Here is a 25,395-nt window from a genome sequence, read left to right on the forward strand (position 1 = left end):
TAAATGCTTATAACATTTTATTTGAAAATCATTCCTCCAAAAGATTGCTGAAGACAAGGTACACCTGGTATGAAAACCTCTGTAGAAATGTAACAGAGGATTACAGGGATTACACCACATACAGTCATTATTTTTTCCTTGCTGTGTAGAATTATATTGATTCTCAGAGAAAGAGAGCTGCCCTACTATAACATGCCAGGCCACTGACCTTCTAACTTACAGTGGTCTGAAAGGAAAAACTGATTATAGATCAACATCGTTATAATGAGATGCTAAGCAGTTACCAGCTTTTGTACATATTTGAAGCTTGCATCTTTATCAGGCTGATTGCATGGTGTTACAGAGAAAAGAGGACAACACACACTCTAAAGCAATTAGAGGATGTTAAAGATACTGTCTGTGGCTCAGCACAGGTCTTCCATGGTTGAAAACATCAAACTGTAGCTGTTTTGTCACCAAAGTGTTATTGAGGACTGAATCACAGTATTTAATAATGTCCTGCACTCTTCATTTTCATTGTGTCAGACTCTTTTCATCCGAGGAATATAAATCTTTTCAAAGTGCTCTTTGTGTCTAGTATCTGTTATATTGTAATTTGGCAGTACTTGCAAATGAATGGGGTGTAATTCTCAAAACAAACACACTGACAAGAGATCAGTGGTATCGTAAAAGTGTGTGTGTGTGTGTGTGTGTGTGTGTGTGTGTACGTACCAGGTATTACTAATGTTGTGGGGACTTGCCTCCCTTATGGGGACAAAAAGCAAGTCCCCTTAGTGAAATTTTTTAATTTTAGAGTGAAGACTTGACTTTAAGGTAAGCTAACTTTAGGGTTAGGTTAGGGTTAGGCAGGTAGTGCTTAGGGTTAAGGTTAGAATAAGTACAAGGACATTAATGTAAGCCAGTGTAATGCCCTCTGAAGTGATGGAAACATGACTGTGTTTCCGTGTGTGTGTGTGTGTGTGTGTGTGTGTGTGTGTGTGTTTGGGGTATGTGGATGTGGGTATGTAATAACATATAATGACAATGTAATGACTTGAGGCCATGCAGACAGATCCCCATCTATGATGTGTCACAGTGTGTTGCTACCATTGCTGCTGCATTTTATGTTGTATGTGTTTGCATAACTGTTCCTATTTAGTGGGGGCCCGCAGATGTTGATTTCCCCCATTTATTCTCTCTCTCCCTGCTCAGCTTTGATGATACACGCCTTTAAACCAGCCATATTGAGTTTTCTGCCTCGGTTTCGGAGGCTCTTTGGATGCAGTACTTTGCCTGCTTGATTCATACTGTGTGTGTGTGTGTGTGTGTGTGTGTGTGTGTGTGTGTGTGTGTGTGTGTGTGTGTGTGTCAGCAATGGGGTTAGACAGGGTGAAATTTTTTGTCTGTGTGGGAGCTACATTTTTAAATGGGGTGGTGGGAATGTTTATATAGCACTTTCTCTCAAATATATGCCTGGTGTGTGCCTACATGCATGTGTGCACGTATATAACAAGCCTGTGTATACAGATGTGCCTGTATGTGTCTTGTTCATAAACATTTACTCGTGCGTCTGTGACTGTCCTTTCGCCACCTCCAGCTGTTTCGTGCGGCGTACCCACTGCGCCAGTCAATGGAGGTGTGCTTGCTGCTGATTACTCCGTCGGCACTCGTGTGACCTACTTCTGCAACAGTGGCTACCGGCTCTCCTCAAAGGAGTTGACGACCGCAGTCTGCCAGCCAGACGGCACCTGGAGCAACCACAACAAGATACCCCGTTGCACTGGTTAGTAGAGAGGACAGAGGATGCAGGCAGGAAGAGACAGGCAGGTGAATGGAGGAGGAGGAAGAGAGATTGAAAGAGATGGTGCAATCGCTGCAACTTACTGCGTAATTGCACCATATAGAGGGAGAAGACAAGGGATGATATAGACGGGGATGGGTTTTAGAGGGGGAACGAGGTTCCCTTTGGTCACTGAATTCCTGGGAAAGCATGGCATTTAATGGGGTGTATTCTAGATTGGGAAAGTTCAGAAGTTTGATAAATTCTCAGGGGAACTCTTGGAGTATCCAAGATTTATACAAATGGGTCATGCTACAGGAATTTAGCAGAATGTATTTTACAACTTGCTTCAGGGTACCAGAGTACAAGACAGTGTACTATAGTTGGAACACTTTACAGGAAAAGAAGAGAATGTATTTTATGAGCTTGTTTTAGGGTAGTCAGGTACTGTGCATGCAACAAGAAATACTTTAATTGCTTTAAACCCTCAAACTTTGCTTTTCCCTTTGACTTTCCCCTTAAGTAGCTTCCAAGTTAGAAAAAACAAAGCATTTTTAATATGGCATAACAATGTCACATACTCATTCTATATCTTCCTACTGCAACACGTTGCTGAAGCTATATTACACTTTTACTAGGTGAAATATTTAAATCCAAGATGCCATTGTTTTATGGCTACACCACCACATCAGATAGAAAACATATAGATGTCTTGTGCATCATTTTATATACATTTTCCTTGAACTATGCAGGACATATTTGATATCTCTGGAAACCTTGGGATCTCTACTAGAGTGTACAGTGCAATTCTGTGGGGTTCTTTTTTTCACAGCATGTCCAACAGTAGTGGAAATCCAGGCTTTTCACCACTTTACAAAAGCAACATTAGTAAACCAGGAAGGAGAAACATTTTTAGAAAGTGCCCTGGCTTTGTCATGGAAAGGAACAGAAAAGGCATAAAATTTTTACATCAGGGCCACAGAAAAGGGTAAACGGCTAGAGCAGCGGTGACAAAATGCTGCTCTCTAACAGCGAAACAGCCAAAGAACAAGTCCAACTAAATCAGAGAGTTTAGAGATTAGAGGGTAGAGAGGATAAATGAGAGACAGAAAGATGAGGTTAAATCTGAAGTTGGTGCTGGTGTAAGTTCATTACATGCAAGCGCTATTCCTTCAGCAGTTCACTAACAGCAAGTTTGAAAGTCAAGGTAACAAGTGTTTGGGAGCATTGTTTTCTTATGAGGCCAGTGTTTATTCCCTGCTGTATGTGTTTCACAATAGAAAAGGAAACAGAATTTATTTGAAACTCATTTGGTTTTACACAAAACCATTTCATAAACAGCTTATTACTGGAAAAGAAAAATTACATAACAGCTTAGGAAAGTTACTATTTACATTTTGACTCGTAATCCATGTGTCAAACTTTGTTCATCTTTTTGCATTTGCCTTCACATTTTCATTACAGCTTTTTACAGTACCACTCCATTGTTGAGAAGGTGAAAATACATTAGGGGACTTTGACTTAGCAGTGTTTGTAAAAAGGATAAAAAACAGTAAATGTAAATAGAATCAAACTGAATTGAACAAGACAAAACTAACAACCCCTGACTCCCATTCCTCTCTCTGTTTTTTGTTTTTGTTATAGTCATGATGTGCCCTAGTCTCAGTTCCTTCTCTTTGGACCATGGCAAATGGAGGATAGTCAACGGTTCGCACTACGAATACGGAACCAAAATAATCTTCACCTGTAACCCTGGCTACTACCGCGTTGGCCCCGCCCACATCCAGTGTCTGGCCAATGGTGTGTGGAGCTGGAGGAACGAGAGGCCTCGTTGTAGAAGTGAGTGACTCCTTGTTGCTGTATCTGAAAGTGCAGTGAGAAAGATTAAATACAAAAAGTAACAAAAATTGTTTATGGTGGGATTGGATTGGATAGAAAAAGCTATTCAGACTATTCATATTTTGTCTTTGTTATCAGTCTAACCTAAATGGTCAGTGTTTTGGTTTGTGTTTAGCGTGACTTTACATTTTGACTTTACGTCACAAAATGAATATGTTGAAGTAAGAATGGACATAACTACATTAAAGTACACAGCACTTTAACATCACATGAATGCATTTATAAAATAAATAACAAAGTACTCATTCCAAAAGAGCAAACTCAACTGAACCAGCAGGAAAATGTGACTGAAAAAATGAGGTGAAGAAATGTTCTACATCATCATTTAAAGATACAACAATACCAGAATAAGCAAAAATATAGTTTGTAGTGTATTAGGGCCGAACCTGTTTGGCCAACCAGTCAATAATCAATCAGGCAGTCTTTGTTTGACCAAGATAGCAGCTAGTTGATTAGTCAGCCTGGATGTACGTAACTTGCATCCATGCAAGATAATAATATGTACTCAGATGGTCCCACCCAAATCAATCAATCATCATCCCAATCGATGATTTTATCTGTTAATCAGTAGGAACCAAGTTGGGGACAGCCCTGTGTAGTCCATACATATACTTTATTGATTGTGTGTTTTAGTTGTTCATAACAAGTATTTAAATTGTGCACTCCTTCCTTGTTACAAAGTCTGTAAATTTTGGAGTTAACTTTTGGAATGGGATAGAACTGCCTTCAGCATTATTGCAGACTGTCAGTCTGAAAATCCATCCCCAGTCACTCCTCAAGTGCAGTAAAAACAGAGATTGCAGCGTAATAGTCTTCAAGAATGTATACAGTATCAGCCCACTTAATCAGGAACTCTCAACAGTCCTTTTTTTCTGCTCCTCACCTACGCCTGTCTCGGCCTAAGTTAGAGATTGTTTATTGTACGATAGGACATAAAAGCTTTCTATTGTACGCTGCCATGGGAACTACTCTTTGAGAAGCAGAGAAGAAGAGCTGAATAGCCTCCCTAATGGTGAAAGGAGACATCAGCCAGCATGATGAAAGATGTCAGGACAAAGGCAAACACCATCATTATCCTCCCAGTGAAATAGTACAGGTCACTCTTTTATCGCATTAAGGTCTGTAAGATGGGTGTAAATGACTGTGCTCTCCCATTGACTCTGAAGGTGTAAGTCAACTTCTCTCTCTTCTTTCTTCCTTTCTTACCATCTCTTATTCTCTTTCCCTCACTCTCTCTCTGCCTTGTTCTCTCATTTCCTGCCTCTTCCATCTCCATCCTCTTTACTTCTAAATCTTCTTCATCTTATTGTAGTCATTTCCTGTGGAGATCTGCCTACTCCCCCTAATGGGAAGAAAATTGGGATCCAAACTACCTTTGGAGCATCAGCCATTTTCAGCTGTAGCCTTGGCTATGTTTTAACTGGCTCCACTGTTCGAGAGTGTCTCCTGTCTGGCCTTTGGAGTGGGACGGAGACTGAGTGCCTGGGTAAGCAGCGTCTGAATGCTCTGTTTAACACCATAACAGACAGCTTTGACTTGGGTCAATCACTCCTGCACATCAGATCTGTTTAGAAAGTCTGTGTACTTTTTAGGTTGAGCCTTCAGGTTCAGCCCAGAATAGAACCAGATGGGAAGCAGAGGGTGACTGTAATTGGTTGCCATGCTGGGCATGTATGGCTAATGGCTGTAAAGCATTTGGGAAGATGTGAAATACATTTCTTGTTGTCTAGTCCTGACAGCACTCGATGATGCCATTTTACAGTTTCTTCAGGGCTGGCACACGTTGGACTACTTCAAACCTCATAGAGCTTCAGATCGTAAGGCAGAATTTTTTAGCACAAATGTGGAAGCACTTCTGGCAACTGCCTTTGGCTGGCTCGAGCAGGAAGCAGTACAGTATGGCCTCAGCGTGATTTGGCGTTCCCAAAATGTTAAACGGCAGAGAGCAGCTATAGACCCCACAACTGGCCTCAAATCATCAGATGTCTGCCAAGCTCTACCAGCACGATTTCTGCTGCTGTGATGGATATATAAACAAGCAAAAGTGGCACAGCTTAGCTTACCACAGCTCTGCAGCTCCATACTGTGAAAGAGAAATATGACAGCGTTGCTTGAGCCGGATTCAAACCCGCACAGCTGTAGAACGTGACAGTTCCCCCAGCAAATGCATTAGTCCATCTCTCAACCCTATGGCACCCGCACTCCAAGCTCAGCTCAAGATTGGTTCAGTTCATTAAAACAGAGAGACCACTCTCTTGTATCGCAATATGACCGTCGGGGTTAACATAGCCAGAGACCTCTCAGTATAGTAGCCTACTTCAGCAGTATCTTCACAAGATCTGGCTGCTCTCAACTGGAGTGTGATAATAAAATGCTCAGCTGAGTTTGTGGGTGCACCAGTGAATTAGGGAAATCAGACTCACAGTCAGTGGCAATTTCCCAGGTTTTAAGTGGCAGTGGAAATCTCAGCAAGATTCCTGCTCTCTGAATGGGATTTATTGTAGCTGAAAGTAATACGATTATGTGCATGAGTGTATCGGACAGATTTTGAGGAATTTCACATGCATCTCTCTGTCTACAGTAGATGTGAGAAGCTGAGTTATCGCCACAAGTTGAGCCAAAGCCAATATGAGTTTAGAAATACTAATTCAGAGATAATGAGCTGAAAAATATGTTCCAAATCCAATATGTTTTATGAATACACCAGCAAAACTCATTTTGTTTGTGAGCAGTCCAGTTCCAAGAGTTTTTAAATCACACTTCTCCTCATTTCACTTTACAATACAGTTTTCTAAATGCAAAGTTATTCAAACATGATCATACTATAAAAATTCAACAGAAACATGATTACACCTTTTTATAGTGTGCAAATGTGCTCCTATCTGGCAACTATTCTCCATTAGTACAGCAGCCACCACAGCAGGCTATTCCCTCTCAGATGCTATAAAGTAGAACTGAATAGGTATCACACCACAGTGTTCTCAAATGATTGACTGCTAGATAATCTATTGTGCTTTGTGGTGTCTGCAAAAAGAGTACAATTTATGTCTAAACAATTCTCGTCAGGGGATTCACAGGGCAACAGTTCATAGCGTGTCTGCAGAGAAAAATAGGACTGACATGTTGGCTGCAACTGTATATTATGCTGTCTGCTACTACTCAGCAGCTCTATACTATAATTAGTATGCACTACAAACTTTGTGCTGAAGTAGCACAAGTTGTATTATCTGTGCGCATACGAATCCACATTTTCTATTGATGTTTTGTTTTGTAACTTGGTAAACTGCTGCTGTCTTGGCCAGTTGTCCATTAGAAAAGTGATTCATGATCTCAGTGGGACTAACCTAGATAAATAAAAGTTAAATAAGATGGGACAATAAAGCGTGTTGAAAATGTGCTTTCCTTTTTCTTCCTGCAGCCGGTCACTGTGGTGTTCCAGAGCAGATGGTGAACGGGCAAGTGATTGGGGAAAACTTTGGCTACAGAGACACAGTGGTTTACCAGTGCAACCCTGGCTTCAGGCTCATTGGTTCCTCAGTACGAATCTGCCAGCAAGACCACAACTGGTCAGGACAGCTCCCAGCTTGTATCGGTAACTACTTTAACGCTACTTCTCCTCACCGGCTGATTGACTGTGAATCACATTTGGAGTGTGTGTTTGGGAGAGAGATGGAGAGAGACAGCGGTCAGGGAGGGGGGATGAGAGAGTTGTGTGTGTTTGTTGTTGCAGGGGAGGCTGACAGAGAGGGGCAGAGTGTTTGTGGTTAGTGGATATGTTGGAAAAAAAAAGATGTGAAAATAGATGGAGAGTGTGTGGCTGTGTGAGAGAGAATAAGACCTACTTATTATATTCCTTATTCCTCTTGTTTACATCTGAATTTTGCACTGTAGATGCTGCCATTCAGAATAGATATTCTCAATCTTTTACCACCATGCTATCACTAAAAACTAAGGAATACTACACTAAAAACAACCAGTGCGAAAGAGCACAATAGCGACCTGTGATGCCGAACAGTTTTATTTATTTATTTATTCATGTTTTTTTCTTTCCAACTGTTTTTTTTTTTTTTTTTTTTTTTTTTTTTTGGATGAATTATTCAAGGAAGCCTAGAAGATGTAAACATGTATTCCACAAAAATAATTGTGTTAGTCACAAAAATGACTCGATTTAGTATTCTTGAAATTGTCTCATGACTGTGCAAAAATATCTGGCAGCTTCCCAGGTCATCTTGAACCACAGGTTTAGAAGCAGTAGTCAATATGTATCTTCAGTGATGTGATCTTCAGTCTCCCGTTCACCTATTGACGTATTGACATGTGCTGTTTACCCTTTCACAATGGAGATCATCTCTTGATCCCCAATTCCCCTGTTGTCCTTTAAGGTAATCATATGATAATGATATTCCCATAAGTGTCACTGTACGTCGGCCATGAATCAACTGTATTGAATCATCTCTTTCCTCCTCCATCAACTTTTATCCTCCTCTCTACCTACTTTGACTTGCTTCCCCGGATGATGTGTGCTGTCTCCAGCCGTCACATGTGGCCACCCCGGTAGCCCAATCTATGGCCGGACCATAGGTGATGGCTTTAACTATAACGACGTGGTGCGCTTCTCCTGCAACAAAGGCTATACCCTGGAAGGCCCATCCACAGCCCAGTGCCAGGCTAACCGCCAGTGGAGCCATCAGCCACCAACATGCAGAGGTAAGCTCCCGCTGCCGAGGTCTTGTAGAGCGGTCAAACGATTGGCAGCTGCAGTGACCTTAAGTATCAGCAACCTGCAGACATATCCTGACAGTTCAAGCATAAAACCGCCTGTCACCAACAGCATGCAGTGGTAAGGGTCAGACCATAGACATAACTTGAGTAGAAAAGATACAGCAACAAGAATCAATAGCTTGAGTGGTCACAAGAATTAGGAACCAGCAGATGTATCATAGTTACGCAGTAATTAAGATTCAGTAACCATTTTCAATAATCCAAGCACTGAAAAGAGGTAGAGTGGGTACTTCTTATTGTCTCATGCCAAGTGAAAAAAAATGTTTGAGTATGAAAGGGTCTTCTATCTAATTATAATTCTGTGGCTCAGGGTAACCGCCAGTGGATCAGGTAGCTGCCAACAGACAGAGGTACGATCCAGCTCAAGTGTTGGAATGAATTGAAATGGCTTTTCCTGAGGCTTTGTAATGGTTCAAGAATCAGCGCATAGAATGACCGCAAGAATTCAGCAGCCAGTAAATGTATCACGAGCATTCAGGAATCAGCGGCCAGTGACCACCAGCATACACAACCACAAACACTGAAGCAGAATGGGTAGGGTGGGCACTCATAAATCTCTCGGTTTGAATGGGAATGCTCCCTGTCTGTTCTAATTCTGTGGGAAGTGCAGTGAGCAGCAACATCTGAAGCCCTGGCTTTAGGGAATAGAGTGGAAGCAGGACAACAACAACAACAAGAAGGCTTCAGGAGAATGAGAAGTGTAGAGAGGCAATTGGGGAATTGTTTTTACATGTTTACAGTGTTTCGTGTTTTTTTTTTTTTTTTTTTTTTTTTTTTTTTTTTTTTTTTACCAAGAGGCTTGCTGCAGGGAGAGAGATTTCTTTGGTGGGAGGAAAGCTTGGAGTACATTTAGTACTGGACTTTTTATTGGGAGTGTCGGATGGCAGCTGTGTTTTAATTGTGTCCAATTTTTGTTTGCCCAGGTTAGGCTCATTAGTGCTGTGTTTATTATCAGCATTAACTCAGACATTTCTGTGTGCATCCATGCCAAAGAAAATTTTTGTTCTTGTTTTGACCAAATAATGTTTTTGACAGTGTGTTACCAGACATTGACAATTAAAAAATATATATATTTTTCAAATATCCACTTCACTGTCCCCAACTTTTGAAAAGGGAAAGCGAAGGATACAACCAATAATACCTAGACATCTTGTGTAATATGATGGAACCAGTTAGTCTTGATGCTCATAAAAATTTGTATGAGCTTAAAGGAGCACTAAGCAATTCCCAGCATGATTCTTCTTCGTGTTTTACACGTGTCACCGTGCTTTAGGGCTGCACAATTATTGCAAAAATCAGAATCACAATTATTTTCCTCAATACTGAGATCATGATTATTTCAAAGTTGTTTTTGGAACAAAACATTTTTATTGCACCAAGCCTTCATTTTTAGCTTTGTTTTGTCTTTTTCACAATCAGATTCAGAATCAGAAATACTTAATTGATCCTCCTGGGAAACTGGGTCAGTTGCAGTTGCTTAGTTCCTAAGAGAATAATTAAATTATAAGAAAATAGAAAGAAATACGAAATACAAAAATATGTGCCTTACAAATTTTAAAAAGTATGTGCCATTAATCCTGCAAAATATTAAAACAAATACAGAAATAAGTTTTGAAATTGAGTATTTGTTAAAAAAAAAAAAAAAAAAAAAACTATACCTCTATACACCTTATATACACAGAGATATTGCACCTTTTTTTTCTATATATTCTGTTTAACTCTAAAGTAACTGCACTTGGGAACAGTCTCTGTCTGCCACAAAGACATTACATTCATTATAATATATATTGTCATTATTAATGATCTTATTATCCTAGACATGACTTTGGCATCATTCTGAATCCCTGTTCAGATCTGGGCAAGTTCCTCCTGTGACTGGTCAGAAAATGTGTTGTGCCTATTGCCTGTTGGCTAAAACAGCTATGATATGACAGCAGCAAAAGCTCTCTCACCCAGTCATAACCCTGAAGTAAACCATGTGGGCATATTTGCCCCGAACTCTAATGGGATTCATAATGAGGTCGCTGGGTGGCCAACAATAAAAAAGAAAAAAAAAAAAAAAGAACAGCTCTCAGCCAGTACAACTCAGTTCCCCTCATTCACAGCAAAGAACCGTTAGGACAAGTCAAATTTCAGCGTTTCAGCTGGATCTGGAACGTTATGGATGTCTGTGTTGGAGGTGGATGGGGATTATCTGGAGTGGCCACATTGATTTTGGTCATCATACGTTCATCGTGCTATATCTTGAGGTGTTTTTTTTTTTTGTTTTTTTTTTTTTTCAGTTTGTTGAATAAGTTGGTTGTATTGCTTTATGGTGCAGACATAGCCTGCATAGTACTTGCTTTTGGTCAACATCACTTGATCCAAATCCAAAGCACTTCCTAACTACCAGAGACGATCCCTGTTCCGATCCTGACATTTTTCATCTTCTTTTTGCATTAGAGTGTACTCTCTTGGCTGCCACTTCAAGCATTCAAAGGAAATTTGTACACACAGAATTAAAATGGAATCCTGTCATTGGTCAGATGGGAGGATAAGGAGCGCTTGATTTAGCAGAGCAGCAGAGCATGTTAAAAACAATATTGCAGGCGATTATTTTAATTCAATTGTGGAAGCCAAAATCATAATTTTCATTAATGTATGACTAATTGTGCAGCCCTACCACGTGTGCAACTTAATACTACTGGTTGTGTAAAGCCAGTCACAGTCATTTGATTTGGCAAATTGTCAGTTGTCATTTTAGATGCTGGAGATATGTCAGAGACAGGTAAGTTACTTGTAACAAAATAAACTTTTATTCTTTAATGCTGTATACCAACAGATATCCTTTTGTCATGGCCAGCATGAAACTCCTCTTCCTCTATTGTCTGAGCCATTTATGTCAACATAGTCATGAATATGGTGGCATCCATGTAAAGGGGCCGGTGCTATGTAGATCAGAATAGCTCACTGTAAATGTGTAAAAGACTTTGAAGTCTCATTTGAGATGTACACTATTAAAAACATAGTTATAGGTACCCAATGTAGTTTTCCTTATGAACACAGTTGTTCATAGGGAACATTTTGAATGCATTTCTTATCTCAAAACATATTTGAAAAGCCTTCTGGAGTGTTTTGAAGTGTGTACATTGGCATGTATAAAACATTCCCCTCTGCCCATGAATAGTTGTTACTGTAGTAATAACAACTAATTGGCATCCTAACACAAATAAATAAAATAAATGTCATATGGAAAAACATGTTATGTAAACAAAACAGGCACCCAGTTTTCCTAGTGTTCACTATAGTGCCACTAGCAGTCACAAACCATATTGGGTACCTTTAAGGAAACATACTTTTTATATGTGGAATATTTTTATGGCCTAAAAATTACCAAGTGATCCATTATCTGACTTAGAAATTACTCAGAATGCAGAGCGGCATATACATCAGCAGGAGGTGAATGTTAAGCGATTGAATTGAACCTGTGTGGCACCCAGAGTGGCTTAAATTGGTCTGCCACCTCTGGACCAAAGTGGACCAAAGCTTTATTTGCCTGACTTTGCCTGTTTAAAAATATTTCAGCTTGGCATGCATTCTGCTGGCAGTCAGATGTGAAGAGACACATTTTTCATTATTGTGAATAGCACCATAGAGACAGACCTGGTTGGAGATCAAAAGAACAAAACCATATTAAACCTCACAGTCATGGCTCCCTCTGTCAAAATATTTCTGTTCATTCTCACTGAAATTTTTTACATTACGCCAACTTTTTCTCACATTTGCATTATCAATTCAATTTGATGTCCTCTGAACTTAATTTCACCCTCGTCTACTTTCAACAGTCTAAAGCACCTTGTCAGCTGTGTGGTTTTGTAGACTTTAACAGCTTCTAAAATGGATGCTTGTGAATATGTGACAGTAAATGTGTCATGGTTTCTTTTGTTTCCAGAAGGATGCGTTAAGGATGCGTCATTACTATTGAGAATGCTTAATATAGCCTGGGCTCAGTTGTCTCCATGTTGGCAGAATAAACAAATACAGCCACTGATCAGGTCATATCACCAGTTCTATTATTAACTTACGAGTGAACATGCTGACAGAGAGTAGTTGTGCAAATTAGACTCCAACCTGGAAAAAAACTCTACTTGCTTTACTTGTTGGGTGGAGTTAATTAGGCAGATGATTGCCATATGACCATTATTTATTATCTTGTGTTTTCCTTGTTGAGCTCATTATTTGTTGCCTCTAAGAAGCCACATTGAGGTTGAAATATTGTATGCAAAATAAAATTTGCACACATCCTGTAAACTTGCTGCATAAATGCCTGACAAGAAATAATTCTGAGACAACGAACAAAGCAACCACTCTAGTTTACACTGCATTAACTGTTATGGTGCAACTGTATAACATTGACATGTTAGTGGTGTCCATATTAAATTTCTGGCTGTGCAGTAGCATATTGTACACATTTTACTAGTGCTATGAACATCTTAGTGCCATAGCAAACTAATGGACAGAGATGAACTCAGGGCTAAGATGCTTTCAGGAAACCCTGCCAAGAAACGAACATTCACCTTAAACTTATTAAACATCCACTTCACTATACATCAATAACTCATCAACATACTTTATCTCTGAAGCTCAGAGCAAATGGTTGTGCACAAAAAGTTGCCAGGAACTGTTTTGATAGCTATTATTATTGCATCACCATATAATTATGATAAAGAGCTGACAAACAATATACTGGAACACACGCTACAGTTCCCGAATGGGCACTGCAGACTCCAAATAATGATCCATGAATAAACAATACAGAACTCCATTCAGTTTTAATTAGTTATTGCCACACTGACATTTTGGGCATTTAGCCCTCTCTCAGCATGCGCTGAAAAGTAGTGGTGTCAGTATGTAATTCAAGCAGTACTTTGCTGGAGTTGTACATTTGAAAAGGGTGTCTTGCCTGAAATGTCCTTGCACCAATAAAAATTAGATAAGAGTGCAGCCCTGTATTCTCCTTCTGATTAAACTAATTAAATAATTAATGATAGCCTATTCTTTTTTACTGTCTTTCTTGTCCAGTGGTGAACTGCACAGACCCAGGTATCCCTGCCAACTCTATTCGGGAGAGCAAGATTGAGCACGGCAACTTTACCTTTGGCAGTGTGGTGTTTTATGACTGTAACCCTGGATATTACCTGTTCGGCTCATCAGTGCTCACCTGCCAGCCAGCAGGCCACTGGGACAAACCCCTACCAGAATGCATTGGTACAACAGCCAGTTTGATTGTCTGTCTCTGTCTGCTGATCCATCTGGCTATCTGTCTGTCTGTCTCCCTACCTACCCATTCATCCATCCATCCATCCCATTTGTTGCATCAGTCTGTCCAAGTTTATGTCATCTTGGCATTTTATTCCACTGTTAATGAATCATTTCACAACAAAAAAGGTAAGGAAGCAACAGAAAAGTTTCACTCTGGATCGACTGTCCCCACAACCTTGACTGTATCCCCATTTGCTTATAGTGTTTATGTGGAAGTTGCTAAATATTGTGACTTGTAGCATCTGTGTAATGCCCGATGTCCCAGTGGCTTATGGGTGTGCGTAATTGAGGAATGAACAAACTGTCGCAGGACCACATGGAGACCAGTTGTTCAAGCTTTAGCTAACGATTTCTCAGACTAGGGAGAGCAAATTATAACAACCATCAGTGAATTGTAAAGGTTATCTGAGGTTATGATAGTGTACTTAAACTCCTGGGCCTTTGTGCATTGTGTTCTGTTTGTGTGGCCACCAACAGTAATGATTTACTCCTGCTGAAATTATCTTAGGTAAACCTCTGCATTTTGTGTGCAGGCTTTGAAAGTACTTCATTTCATGGTACAGAGATGATGCACTGTATTTAGTTTGTCAAATGGAATAGTAATTAAAGAGATACACAGGAGTGTCTTTCTCAAATGTTTATACACAGCTCCAGGCTTCAGTGACTCTTTGTGCAGGAATTAGCTTTGCGAAAATTACAGAAATTTGCTTTGCATTATGACACTAAGCTGATTAAATGACAGCTTCCACAAACATACATAAAGGTCAAAAGCATAATAAAGGAGCAGAGAAAGTCATGTAGTGCAATGTTTTTCCCCTTGAAAACACAAGTTCATCGAGCATTTTGTCAAGTCTATATACCATTTTATGTCTTTTCTACTTTTCATTAGCAATATTTATTACACTTACGTAGTTCTTAACAAGCAAACGGTAAAAGAATATGTGTTTTATCAATAAATATTAAGGCACTTTACTCTTTTAAAATTGTCCCTCCCTTCAACATTAGATTCTCTAGACCACTCAAATAAAATTTACAACACTGAGGTAGACTGTGGCACAGATCAATATGCTACTGATTTGGATGGTATTTCTTGATTAAGCAGTAAGCCACAAGAGGCCCCTTCTGTACAGAGACTGTAGCACAGATAAGAGGAATTGTTAGGCATGGCATAAAGCACATTGTTCTCTAAAGGCTATGTTTTGGCATTTTCCCTTCATTTGATAGTTCTCAGTAAAGACTGGAAAAATTGGGAGAGGGAGGAAGGGGGATGAAGTGACAAAGGTCACAGGCTAGATTCCAACCTAAGATGTCATGGTTACCTGGTATGTGCTTTAGACAGCTGAGCCACCAGGAACCTCAGCACATTTTTCCTTTCAGTACGACATTATATAGTAAAAAGAATGAATGTTAGATAGATCTTTTTATCTCTTTATCAGTGATAATTAAATGTTGCTGTTCTGCCAAGCCAGTTCTTTAATGATAGCTTAAAAATGTGGTGGCTCAGCGGCATATAAGCACCAGTTGGAATGGGGATTTTCAGTTAGCACATTAACATTTAATTGTTATTTACCATGGATTATTTAATGTGTATTTTACAGTGATTTCAAACGAGGCACAGCCAATCAGAAGAGAGAGCCGGAAGTATGTTTTAAAGTGTGTTGAAGCGTAGTGTGGCATGCACCATCCATCCATCTGTCCATCCATCCATCCATCTATCCAACCATGCATTCACCCATGCCCTGATAATTTCATGCTCTCTCCCACTCTCTGTCATCCAGAGGTGGACTGCGGCCACCCAGGTTCGCCTCCCCATGGAGTCATGGTGGGAGAGAAGTTTACCTTTGGCTCCACGGTGCGCTACTCCTGCACTGGAGATCGACAGCTCATAGGAGACCCATCACTCACCTGTCAGCTCAACGGACACTGGAGTGCCCCGCTGCCCCACTGCTCAGGTGATCTCTCACGCACACACACACACAGACATGCACAAGCATACAGATGTAAGCATGCATGCACACATCACTACTCTTTCACTTTTTCTCTCCCTCTCCTTTCTCTCGCTCTCTCTCAAGAGCACTGATAAGAAAAAGCTTTCTCATCATCACAGTCTACAAATGTCCAACACATGGAAACATACATTTTAAAGCTGAAGAGGATGAAAAAAAATATTAAATATCAGTGTATGGTCACATTTAGATCATTTTATATTTTAGAGTAATATTTGGATACGTTTGAGGTATTAAAATATACCGTAGTGCTCACACAGAAAAACTGGATCCTTGTCCTATGACTGTCCTGTCGTCTTGCATTCGTCACCATGGAGCCTGCAGCTTGGGCAAAGTGTTTTTTTTTTTTTTTTTTTTGTTAATACTGAACCAATTTCATTTCATTTTATTTAAACTGTGCATCCCTCTGCTGAGACACTACTCACAACATTGCAGATTTTTTGCCATTGTTGGCTTTTTCACTTTCCTGTAACACCAGTACTGACGCTTTGGAAAATTGCTTTTTTCCCCCCTTTGTTAAAGTTCATGTAACAGACCCTCAGTACAGTTAAGATTTTTACTGTCCCGAGCAGGGAAATTTGACTTGGCTCAGCACTCACAAACCACACAATCACAATCAGCTCTGATTGTAGTTGCTGAAGTTCTTTTTCCTCCTACAGCCTCAATGTTGGCATCTCCAATTCTTGGGCATGTGTTAGAGTGTTTTGCACATGGCACAACAGCTGCCCTTATATAGTGTTTAGGGGATGTTACCTTATGCTAATAAACAATGCTCAGACACACACGTCCAGTTTGCAAGCGGGTGGGATTCATCATTCAGTACACCTGGGTAAGAGCAGATTTGAATGGTTAAAGACATTCGATACATCTGGAGTTGACCTCTTTTTTTTCTCTCAACAGAAAAATGAGAGAAAATATAAGAAAAAAAAATGAGAATGTTGCTGCATTTGGCCCAATGTTTATTTAGGTCCCCTCTCACATACACATATGCACATACACCCTACATAAACACCAATGCAATGGCTGAGTCCATTTCTCAAGCAAGGAATGCCAACATTAAGAGTGCTCTATCCTTGAAATTCTCCTCTTCTTCTCCTTCCAAATTACACCCGTGCTTTGGTCATTCGATCAATGGCACTGAATGAACATGAAGATTAAGTTTTACACCGCTCTGGTCAGCATGGCAGCAGACTGTGACTGTGCAGCTCCTACAGGATTTTTTTCAACAATCCCTCTCTGCAGGATAACAGAACTGCAGCAAACATGAAAAAGCAAGGAAATGGCTCCACACCTGCAACAGCTAAAGCTACTTTTTTTCTCAGCAGTCACGATTCCTGTAGGTAACACACATACAGGCCATTCACTTTTGACCATCATTGCCCACAAATTCCCCAGCTACTTCATAAGCAGTTTTAGCATTTCAGTTTTTAGAGCAGGCACTCCAGTGGCTCATTTGATGTATCAGCATTTGGCTGGTGAGTGCTAAGTGCTGGAACAGCGCAATGACGTTGGACCAGTGCCAGATAATCCTACAACATAACCTTTTTCCTGATTCCAAAGTGCCTATCATTTTCCGTTGATTCAGTGATAGACTGATGAGCATTACATCTCCACCACATGATGTGTAGGAGAAAATGCCAGTGTTCGCCTGCATGAGGTATCAGTCAGATGTGTGGGAGATATTACCTCTGGCTTTACTAAAATGAAGACTTACACCATGCTTATGCAAACAAAAGTTTTTACTTAGTTTTTTGTGTCCTGTGCCTCTGTGCATTTTCTTGTGGACTCTCTACTTGACATTTTACTGAAAACCAGAAAAAGGCATCTTATACTGTATTTCTGCAGAGCTGCCAACTTTTCTCCCTTAATCCCTTCTGTGCTCATCCCTCCCATCACAGTTAAACATTCCTGACCATTTAAGTGGAATCTCTTTTTACTGCATGTGTGCGTGCTCTGCTCAACTCACTGACCCAGAAGTAATGTTTGCAAGCAGCAGTTGTACCATATGACAGTGGAGATTTATTTATTCATTCATTTATTTATTTATTACTTTTTTCTTTTTTTTTAAAGGAGTGGGCAGTCCACTCACCTTCAGTTTTTTTTTTATTTTTATTTTTTACTGAGACAACTGGAAAGTGGAGAGTGGGTCAGAGAGAGGAGGAGAGAAGGATTAAATCCTAGCAGGAACACACATGCCTGCAGAAACAGGGGACTGTTTTGGGGCAACATTGGTGATCACGCTTTTTTGTGTTTGTTTGTTTGTTTGTTTTCTTTTTGAGTTGTATAAAACTGGATGACATGGGGTCGGTAGTTTTTCCCTACTTGCATTCATTGACCCTACATAATAAACTACAGTTTTAGGCCTGAAATTATAGCCATTTAATATAATAAGACATGCAATTTTACTAGTGCTTAAAAAAATAAATAAATAACTGAGAAGCTTGTTTGCAAAGTATGGTTTTACTTTGGTAGCCTGTAGCCTTTTAAAGCAATTTGGCATGATTTGCAGAAATGATTCAATTAACACCCCACGGTTAGGACAGAAGAACTTGATGGAAAGTGTTGATTTACATATTTATACTTTATTTGCTTTGAATGTGTCTTATCACATTACATCAGTCACCGTGAGCGTTGTATCTCCAGCATGAGCTTTATTGTTTGTCCAGCAAAGCTCAGCCAATATCCCCTGCTTTGACCTGGGCAAATATATTTCTTTGAAATTAGATTCAGTTCAATTTAATTTAATTTGCCCAAAACCTTATCAACATCAACACTTTACTTAAAAAGTGAGATAAGACAAGCCAACCTCACTTTATCCCCAAGTATTTTAAAAGTCAAAGTTCAATTGCTGTTTAGAATGCAAACTTATGTGGTGGAAATTATGGAGCAGAATAAGAGTCCTGGGTCAGCGATCACGTTGATTAGATTATAATGAATGACATGGAGACTCACCAAGTAGGGGGAAAGGATGCATTCAAATGGGTAGTAACAGATTACATGAATTCAGGTACAATGTTTTAGTATAGTTTTCATGTGCTGTACTGGCACAAGGTGAGTCACTGTCAACTAGCCATTTGTCTATAATTTTAGCTCTGTGCACTAATGGATTCTCACTGTTTGTTTCAATGAACTATTTGAAATTTAGATTAATTTGTAAACTTTATGCAGCCTGTGGGCATTCATGTTTATTGGCAAGTGTTCACAATCAAAATACAAATACAGTGTTTTATTTCCAAGAGTTTGAGCGTGTAATCATAATGCACATAGTAGGCTATTTAGAGCTTTTGAGATAACCAAGTAGCCCAAGGTGAACATTTAGCTATTTTCCAGCAGTACTTTGAACTTTATACTCAAAGCCTGAATAAACCCCCAACCACCACCACCACCACCACCCGCATCCCCAACCCCCACTAGTTGGCTGCTTTTTGGGAGAACAACTGAAATTCAGTAGTTATGTATGCCCTAACTTCCACTTAACTGTTTTCATGTTGTTCATTTTTATTTTTATTTTTCTGACAACTGTAGACACCAGTTTGCAGGATTTACAGGATTTACATACAAAGAATATAATACATAAAATGTAACTTGTTGTGAGAGTTTAAATTACCCAGCATTATATGGAGTAGTTAGACCTTCTGTTATGCATACCTACTCCACCTGGACCACCTACAACATGACACAGACTTTGTGCAGCACTTGTCATAAGAGCATTTTGCACTTCCCACTATGGAGCACATCATGCATTGCTGAAGTAAAAAAATATGTATTTTCCAGTGCCACAGTGAAAAAGATCTATTTTCTCTTATTGCTGAGCCGTGTGCAGATTTTCTCTGATTGCTGAGCCGTGTGCAGGTTGTTTGTGTGGTCTTTTGAGTGTTGCATATTGGAAATTACATACCTGCAATCAAGTATTAATGGACATTTGTGTACATCAGTTCTCTATTAACTGAACACCTAAAAGATGAAAATACCCTATAATGTAATACCCTGAAAGGATGCGCTCTTTAGAATGAGTAGTTTACTTTTCCTACTTAACTACATTTCACTTCTAACGCTTTATCACATTTATTTTGTTTATTATAATAGCTTTATTTAAGTAACATTTTAGTTGAGGTCTTTGACTTTTAATGAGTATTTTTCCATCATGGTGTTGCTACTGTTACATAAGTAAAGGATTAGAGAACTTATTGGAATGGACATGTTATCAGATTACTAAAATTCAATGTTAAATTCAATGTTCTCTTGTGTATTGATAAAACAGTAATCAAATATGACATGAGATGATGAGATGAGATGATTCTTTATTGTCTACTGGTGTAGAAATTTACTTTCGCATGCAGAAAAGCATGCCTCCACACACCTAATTACATCACAGTGTAAGGAAAAACATAAAACAAGACAAAACATTCACATACTGTATCATCATATATACAAAGGCAACAATATGACATACTAAAGAAAAAACAAACTGTGCATATTATTGCCCTGAGTTGCTCTACCCTTGTAATGCATAAGGCAAATATCTGATGCCACTGGAAGAAGTATGGCATTGTATTACTGCAAAATGCCTTTGAGCAAATCCCTACCAGCATCAGCGATGCTGTTCTGCAGCTCAGTCTGAACTCTTTGACCTGCCTGTGCAGGGGGGCGGAAGAGTATTACTGAAAACATTTTGATTATCAGATTATGGGCACAAATACAGTTTTCACAACTTAAAACATTGATCAGTTTTAGTTATACATGTTAATAATGCTACTATTTGAATTATGGCTTATAAATTAGAATATATTGTCCAGATTGTATAATTCAAGGGCTCATGTTGTTGGTGCTGTTTGGACACACATTTAACAACTTACTGAGGGAGGAGAAACCTTTGTGGATCATTTGTTCTGCTGTGAAAGGCTTGATGAATTCAGACCCATAGCAATAAGCAGCTGTTAGATGGAATGAACAGATGCATTGTATATGGTTACAGTAAAAATAAGATACACAGTGCAGTGGGGTGCATTGTAGTGTAGATATTGCACAACTGGAACTCAGCTGTTTCTGAACTAAAGGCATGATGCAGCGAACGGATGGGATGTTGAGAGATTTAAATAGCTGGAAGTGTACTTTTTAGCTCCTATAGTGTTCACAAGCACATTAGCAGTAACATCTGACATGATGCGCTTAGCACTCAGTGTTACCAAGATAAGTGAGCTATACTGAAAGCCATGTTTTCATGTCATTTTGCAGCTCCTTAATTTTGTGTTCCATCACTCCACCTGAACTGTGAATTCCTCTCTCTGATGCTCTCTTGAAGGAGATAGTTCAGGAGGTTGTTTTGCAAAATGCCTGCAGTCTACGTTGGGAACCAAGTTCCCTGTGGTTTCTTTACACAAATGGCCATGAGACAGCTTTGACTGTATTTGAAAAAAGAAGAATGACTAAAATGACATATTTCAGTTCTCAGAGGGTATAGATAACCCAAAGAAACAGAAAAACTCAGATCCATCCATCTATCCATCCTTCCATTCAATCTGCCCTTTGTCTCATCTGTCCTCACTTGTTAATTAATAAGAGGAGGGGTAAAACCACTTGCCAAGCCATCTCCCTTTGTGTCTCTTCTGTTGCATGGCTGACTTGAAGGCCTTATTATTTCCTTGCACAAAGGGAGCCTGGTGAACGGACATTAATTCAGATTCAAACCAAATCCACCACCATCCCAATTAGTGAGATTATAGCTGTCACAGTTGCATGGTGAGCCTGGCTGCCTCACCTTAGCAAAGAAAACTAATGAAGTACTGACAGCCACTGTGAGACACACACGCACACACACACACACATAATTTAGCACTTGTTAAAACAACTGCATGCAAACATATTCACAGGTGGAGGCAGAGACCCCCCCCCACCACCACCACCACCACCACACACACACACACACACACACACACACACACACACTTATGAATGCTCATAGGCATTAGGTACAATCACACAGACACAAACACACACATTCAAAGGTAGGTGTGTGTACATACTGTACAGACCTTCACACGTTCATGACTGTTGCCCCACACAAACTCCTCCAGCTGTGGGCCCTGGACCTGACAAATCCAGTTCATACACATGTGCACAGAGGGATGTGGGGAGAAGATATGAGCTCGGTGTTCGAGCAGGAAGGCTCTTTGTCAACAACACCAATATTACTGCAGGTGTTTGCTGCTCAGTATAGCCACAGCAAACACACAGGGAACGGTGCACAGTGTGTATGCACAGCTCAAGGAACAGGATCTCAAAACCAATAAAGTGCAGATCCCTCACAGAAGGAGGGATCTGCACTTTATTGGTAATACTGAATTGTACAGAGGAGCACAGTTGCCTTATTCCAAAGTATTAATCTTTGCATTAACCTGTGGAAAATCATTTTCTTATGTTAGGTACTTGATGAAAATCCCCTAAATGCATTATGCACTTACAACAGTGTAACAACACAATCCAACTTCACAGTGTACAAAACTAATACTTAACTAAGAAAGTGTTCCAGTACTTGACATAAGCAGCGCTGAGTGATGTGCTGTGTCCCGCTCGTTTCTTTACTGAATTAATGTTGTGCCTCACTGAGCACTAAGGTGGAGATGTCTATGAGTAGGCATTGTGTCTCTTACAGATTAGGTATAGTGCTGTAGCTAAAGAAGGTACAACATAAATACACAGTGAGTGAAGTGTTACTCCTTCCATCTATCTCTTATCCTCATTGCCTCTTTCTCACCTCCTCCCTTATACTCTGTTTTCTGCAGCCAGACCTTTTTTCCTTTCAGAGATATTTTTCTTTTCTTTCCTTCACTGGTTTCATCCCCGCTGAGAGAACTGTGGCAACAGCAGCAGTGGAAGTGGCAATGGATGTTAGGTGCTTTTTCCTCTGCTCCAGGGATGTCCCCGGCGAACACATACACCCTACCCAGCCACCCAGTCCCAACAACAACCACACTGCTCCCTCAACTTCCATCTTGAGTCACACACCTCTCTGCTTGGCTTGCTGTTCATCACAACATGAAATGTTCAGTAGCCGTGGTACAGCCCAGACTCTGCAACTGTCAGCGCTTTCTCATTTCCCATGCCTTAGAAAAAGAACATGTCCCTTTTTTTCCGTCTCATGGAAACAATCCTAATGGGGAGATGAAACGTGAATTGCTAACAAGACACACAGCATGTCTTCTTATCTCAGTTCATTTGTAGATGCACAAGACAGGTGGTGCAACACACTGACCGAACTATCTATGGTCATTGCAGAAAAAAGCAGAAGAGATAATTCAGGATAATGAAAAAGGATTTAGCTCCAGAGGTCAAACTGTATTCATCATTTCTCATAACCACAGCTGGTTGCCTTTTAATGCTGCCCCCGCTGCTTTTATGGACAGAATGCTCTTGGTGTCAAAGCAGTGAAAAGTATCATTCCCCTAGGTTGTTGGCCTGGTGACAACTGCTCATTGGTGCATTGTGTGTTTTATAGCTGCTTCCTGCAGGACTTAAAAGATGGAGGGCTTGACTGTAAGTCCTCTCTGTATTGTCCCTCTGCATGAAAGAAAGAGGCTCCGTGTTATAATTCAGCGCTGTACCCCAGTGAAAGGACTCATCTGTGAACACACACAGAAAATTAAAGAGGATGGCGTCTCCATTTTCCTGTCTTCATTGCTTCCTGTCTGGTTATCTCCCATTGCAGGCAACTCGGCGGGCACCTGTGGGGATCCTGGCACACCTGCCCATGCCAGCAGAGAGGCAGGCAACTTCAAAGTGCGCAGCAAGGTGCGCTTCACCTGCGCAGTGGGCCATACGCTCTACGGCTCGGCAGAGAGGATCTGTTTCCCCAACGGGACGTGGTCAGGCAGACAGCCCTTCTGCAAACGTAAGGGGAATCTCTAAAATGTCTCTGAAAAGTCAGTTATCAGATAGCAGGAGTGGAAGAGGAACACACGAGTTACTCAGTGATGGTAACACATGTATCCTCCCTCTCTCTTACACACATTGACACACACACTTGGGTACTCAGACATGCTTAAATGCACCAGTGTTGAATTGCACCAGATGGACTGCAAGCATGCATGACTGCTCATACTGTAGACATGTAAATGTGCATATACTGCACGCAAACCACATACATACACACTCATGGATACACCCGCGGACGCAAATAATAGCAAAAGCTCACAAACACAGCACTGCACCAGATGGATAAGTATCTCTCTGCTGCAGTCTGGTATTTTCTGCCAGCAAATGGTGCTGTTACTAGCTTCCAGATCGCAACCAAAAAATTCATTAATTCTAGAGACCTAAAGCCAAGTTCTTTTTTGGATTGCGATAAATGAATCATTGTGGATTTTGAAGATATTAGTTCACAGAATGCCATCTCTATGTGGAATATAAATTACCCCCAGGGGTCAACCGGATATTGAGGCAAATGCTCTGACTGCTTCTGCTCTCCTCTCCGTACTGTTCGCCAGCCTCGGCACAACGCCATTGTCATTTATTATATGATAGGCCAATGCACCCGACACTCTGAACTGCTCTCTGTCTCTCTCGCTTTCAATCAGCCTCTCTCTCTTTCTTTTGTTTCAGCCTTTCTCTCTTTCATTCTCTGTCCCTCCATCCTTTATTTTGCCTGTTTGTCTGTTTCTCTTCTCCTCTTTCCTCTCTCTTTTGTTACTACTTCATCTGGCCACCCCTGTCTTCTTCTTTTTCTGTCTCTCCTCTTCACTGTACACCCTCTTTTCCTCTTGCTTTCCCTATCTCTCTATCTCTCTCCATATCCTCACTGAACTACTGATTTAAAGATTGTTTTAGCTGTCCCTGCGCCCCAGGAGGGAGGGGTGAGGAATTCACTGGAGCCTGAATGAGTTTCTGTGCTGTCTGTCTATGATCTAAAGCCTGTCTACTGTTAAAGCCCATCCATCCGTTATCCACAACCTTTTACAGTCTGTAGAAAACAGTCAGTGTTGATACTCAGCTTAATGTCAGGCCCAAGATACCATCAAGGCCTGTTTTGTGAGCTGGTTACCAAATCTGTCAAGAAATGAGGAAATCAATTAAGCTGTAATACTTAATCTGTGGTGTGTAAGCCTGTGCATATGTATGTGTGTATGCATTCAACCAGTCTGTACATTCAATATGACCATGTCTGCACCTGGTGTGTTCACGTGATTGTATGCCCATGCGAGTGAGTGTCTCCATTTGCTCCACTGTAAATGGGCAGGCTATTGGCTACGACAAATCCCCCCCACCCCCCCAGCTTTCAGCACGTCCCTCTCTTGCTGAAATCACTATTTCAAATTTTCCACACAATTAGGTGATTGAGAGGGCAGATCAGTTTAGTAATGAAACATGATTTGGAGCAGAAGAAAAACAGAAAACAAACCCTATACTTTCTGAGGAGGAACAAGGAGAAATTATAGTCCTGGTTGGTATACAGAAATGCTGAAAATCTTTCAGTCCACAGGAGAGCTTTTTTCCCCCTCCTTGCTTAGTCTTTGCATTTGTAAAGGAATGTGTTGTAGAGAATGTAACTGATGGTCTGAGATCAATTTGTGCCTTAATTAGCATAAGAAGTGTTTATGAAGTTGATATTGTCTTGTCTTGGCCAATTATTTTAAATGAGTGAATAAATTCTAA

General features: G+C 40.3%; 1 protein-coding gene across 1 annotated transcript in view; it reads left to right on the top strand.

Moving 5' to 3' along the window:
• Positions 1–25,395, top strand: part of LOC115373316 (CUB and sushi domain-containing protein 3-like) — a 285,861-nt gene that overhangs the window by 215,635 nt on the left and 44,831 nt on the right. Inside the window, exons 50-57 of the mRNA XM_030071637.1 lie at positions 1,577–1,762; positions 3,404–3,598; positions 4,971–5,144; positions 7,077–7,250; positions 8,192–8,365; positions 13,502–13,687; positions 15,520–15,693; positions 23,453–23,635. Of these exons, the coding sequence (XP_029927497.1) occupies positions 1,577–1,762; positions 3,404–3,598; positions 4,971–5,144; positions 7,077–7,250; positions 8,192–8,365; positions 13,502–13,687; positions 15,520–15,693; positions 23,453–23,635 (1,446 nt within the window). The remainder of the gene's footprint in view (positions 1–1,576; positions 1,763–3,403; positions 3,599–4,970; positions 5,145–7,076; positions 7,251–8,191; positions 8,366–13,501; positions 13,688–15,519; positions 15,694–23,452; positions 23,636–25,395) is intronic.

This window comes from Myripristis murdjan, chromosome 16 (assembly GCF_902150065.1).
Source record: "Myripristis murdjan chromosome 16, fMyrMur1.1, whole genome shotgun sequence".
NCBI lineage: Eukaryota > Metazoa > Chordata > Actinopteri > Holocentriformes > Holocentridae > Myripristis > Myripristis murdjan.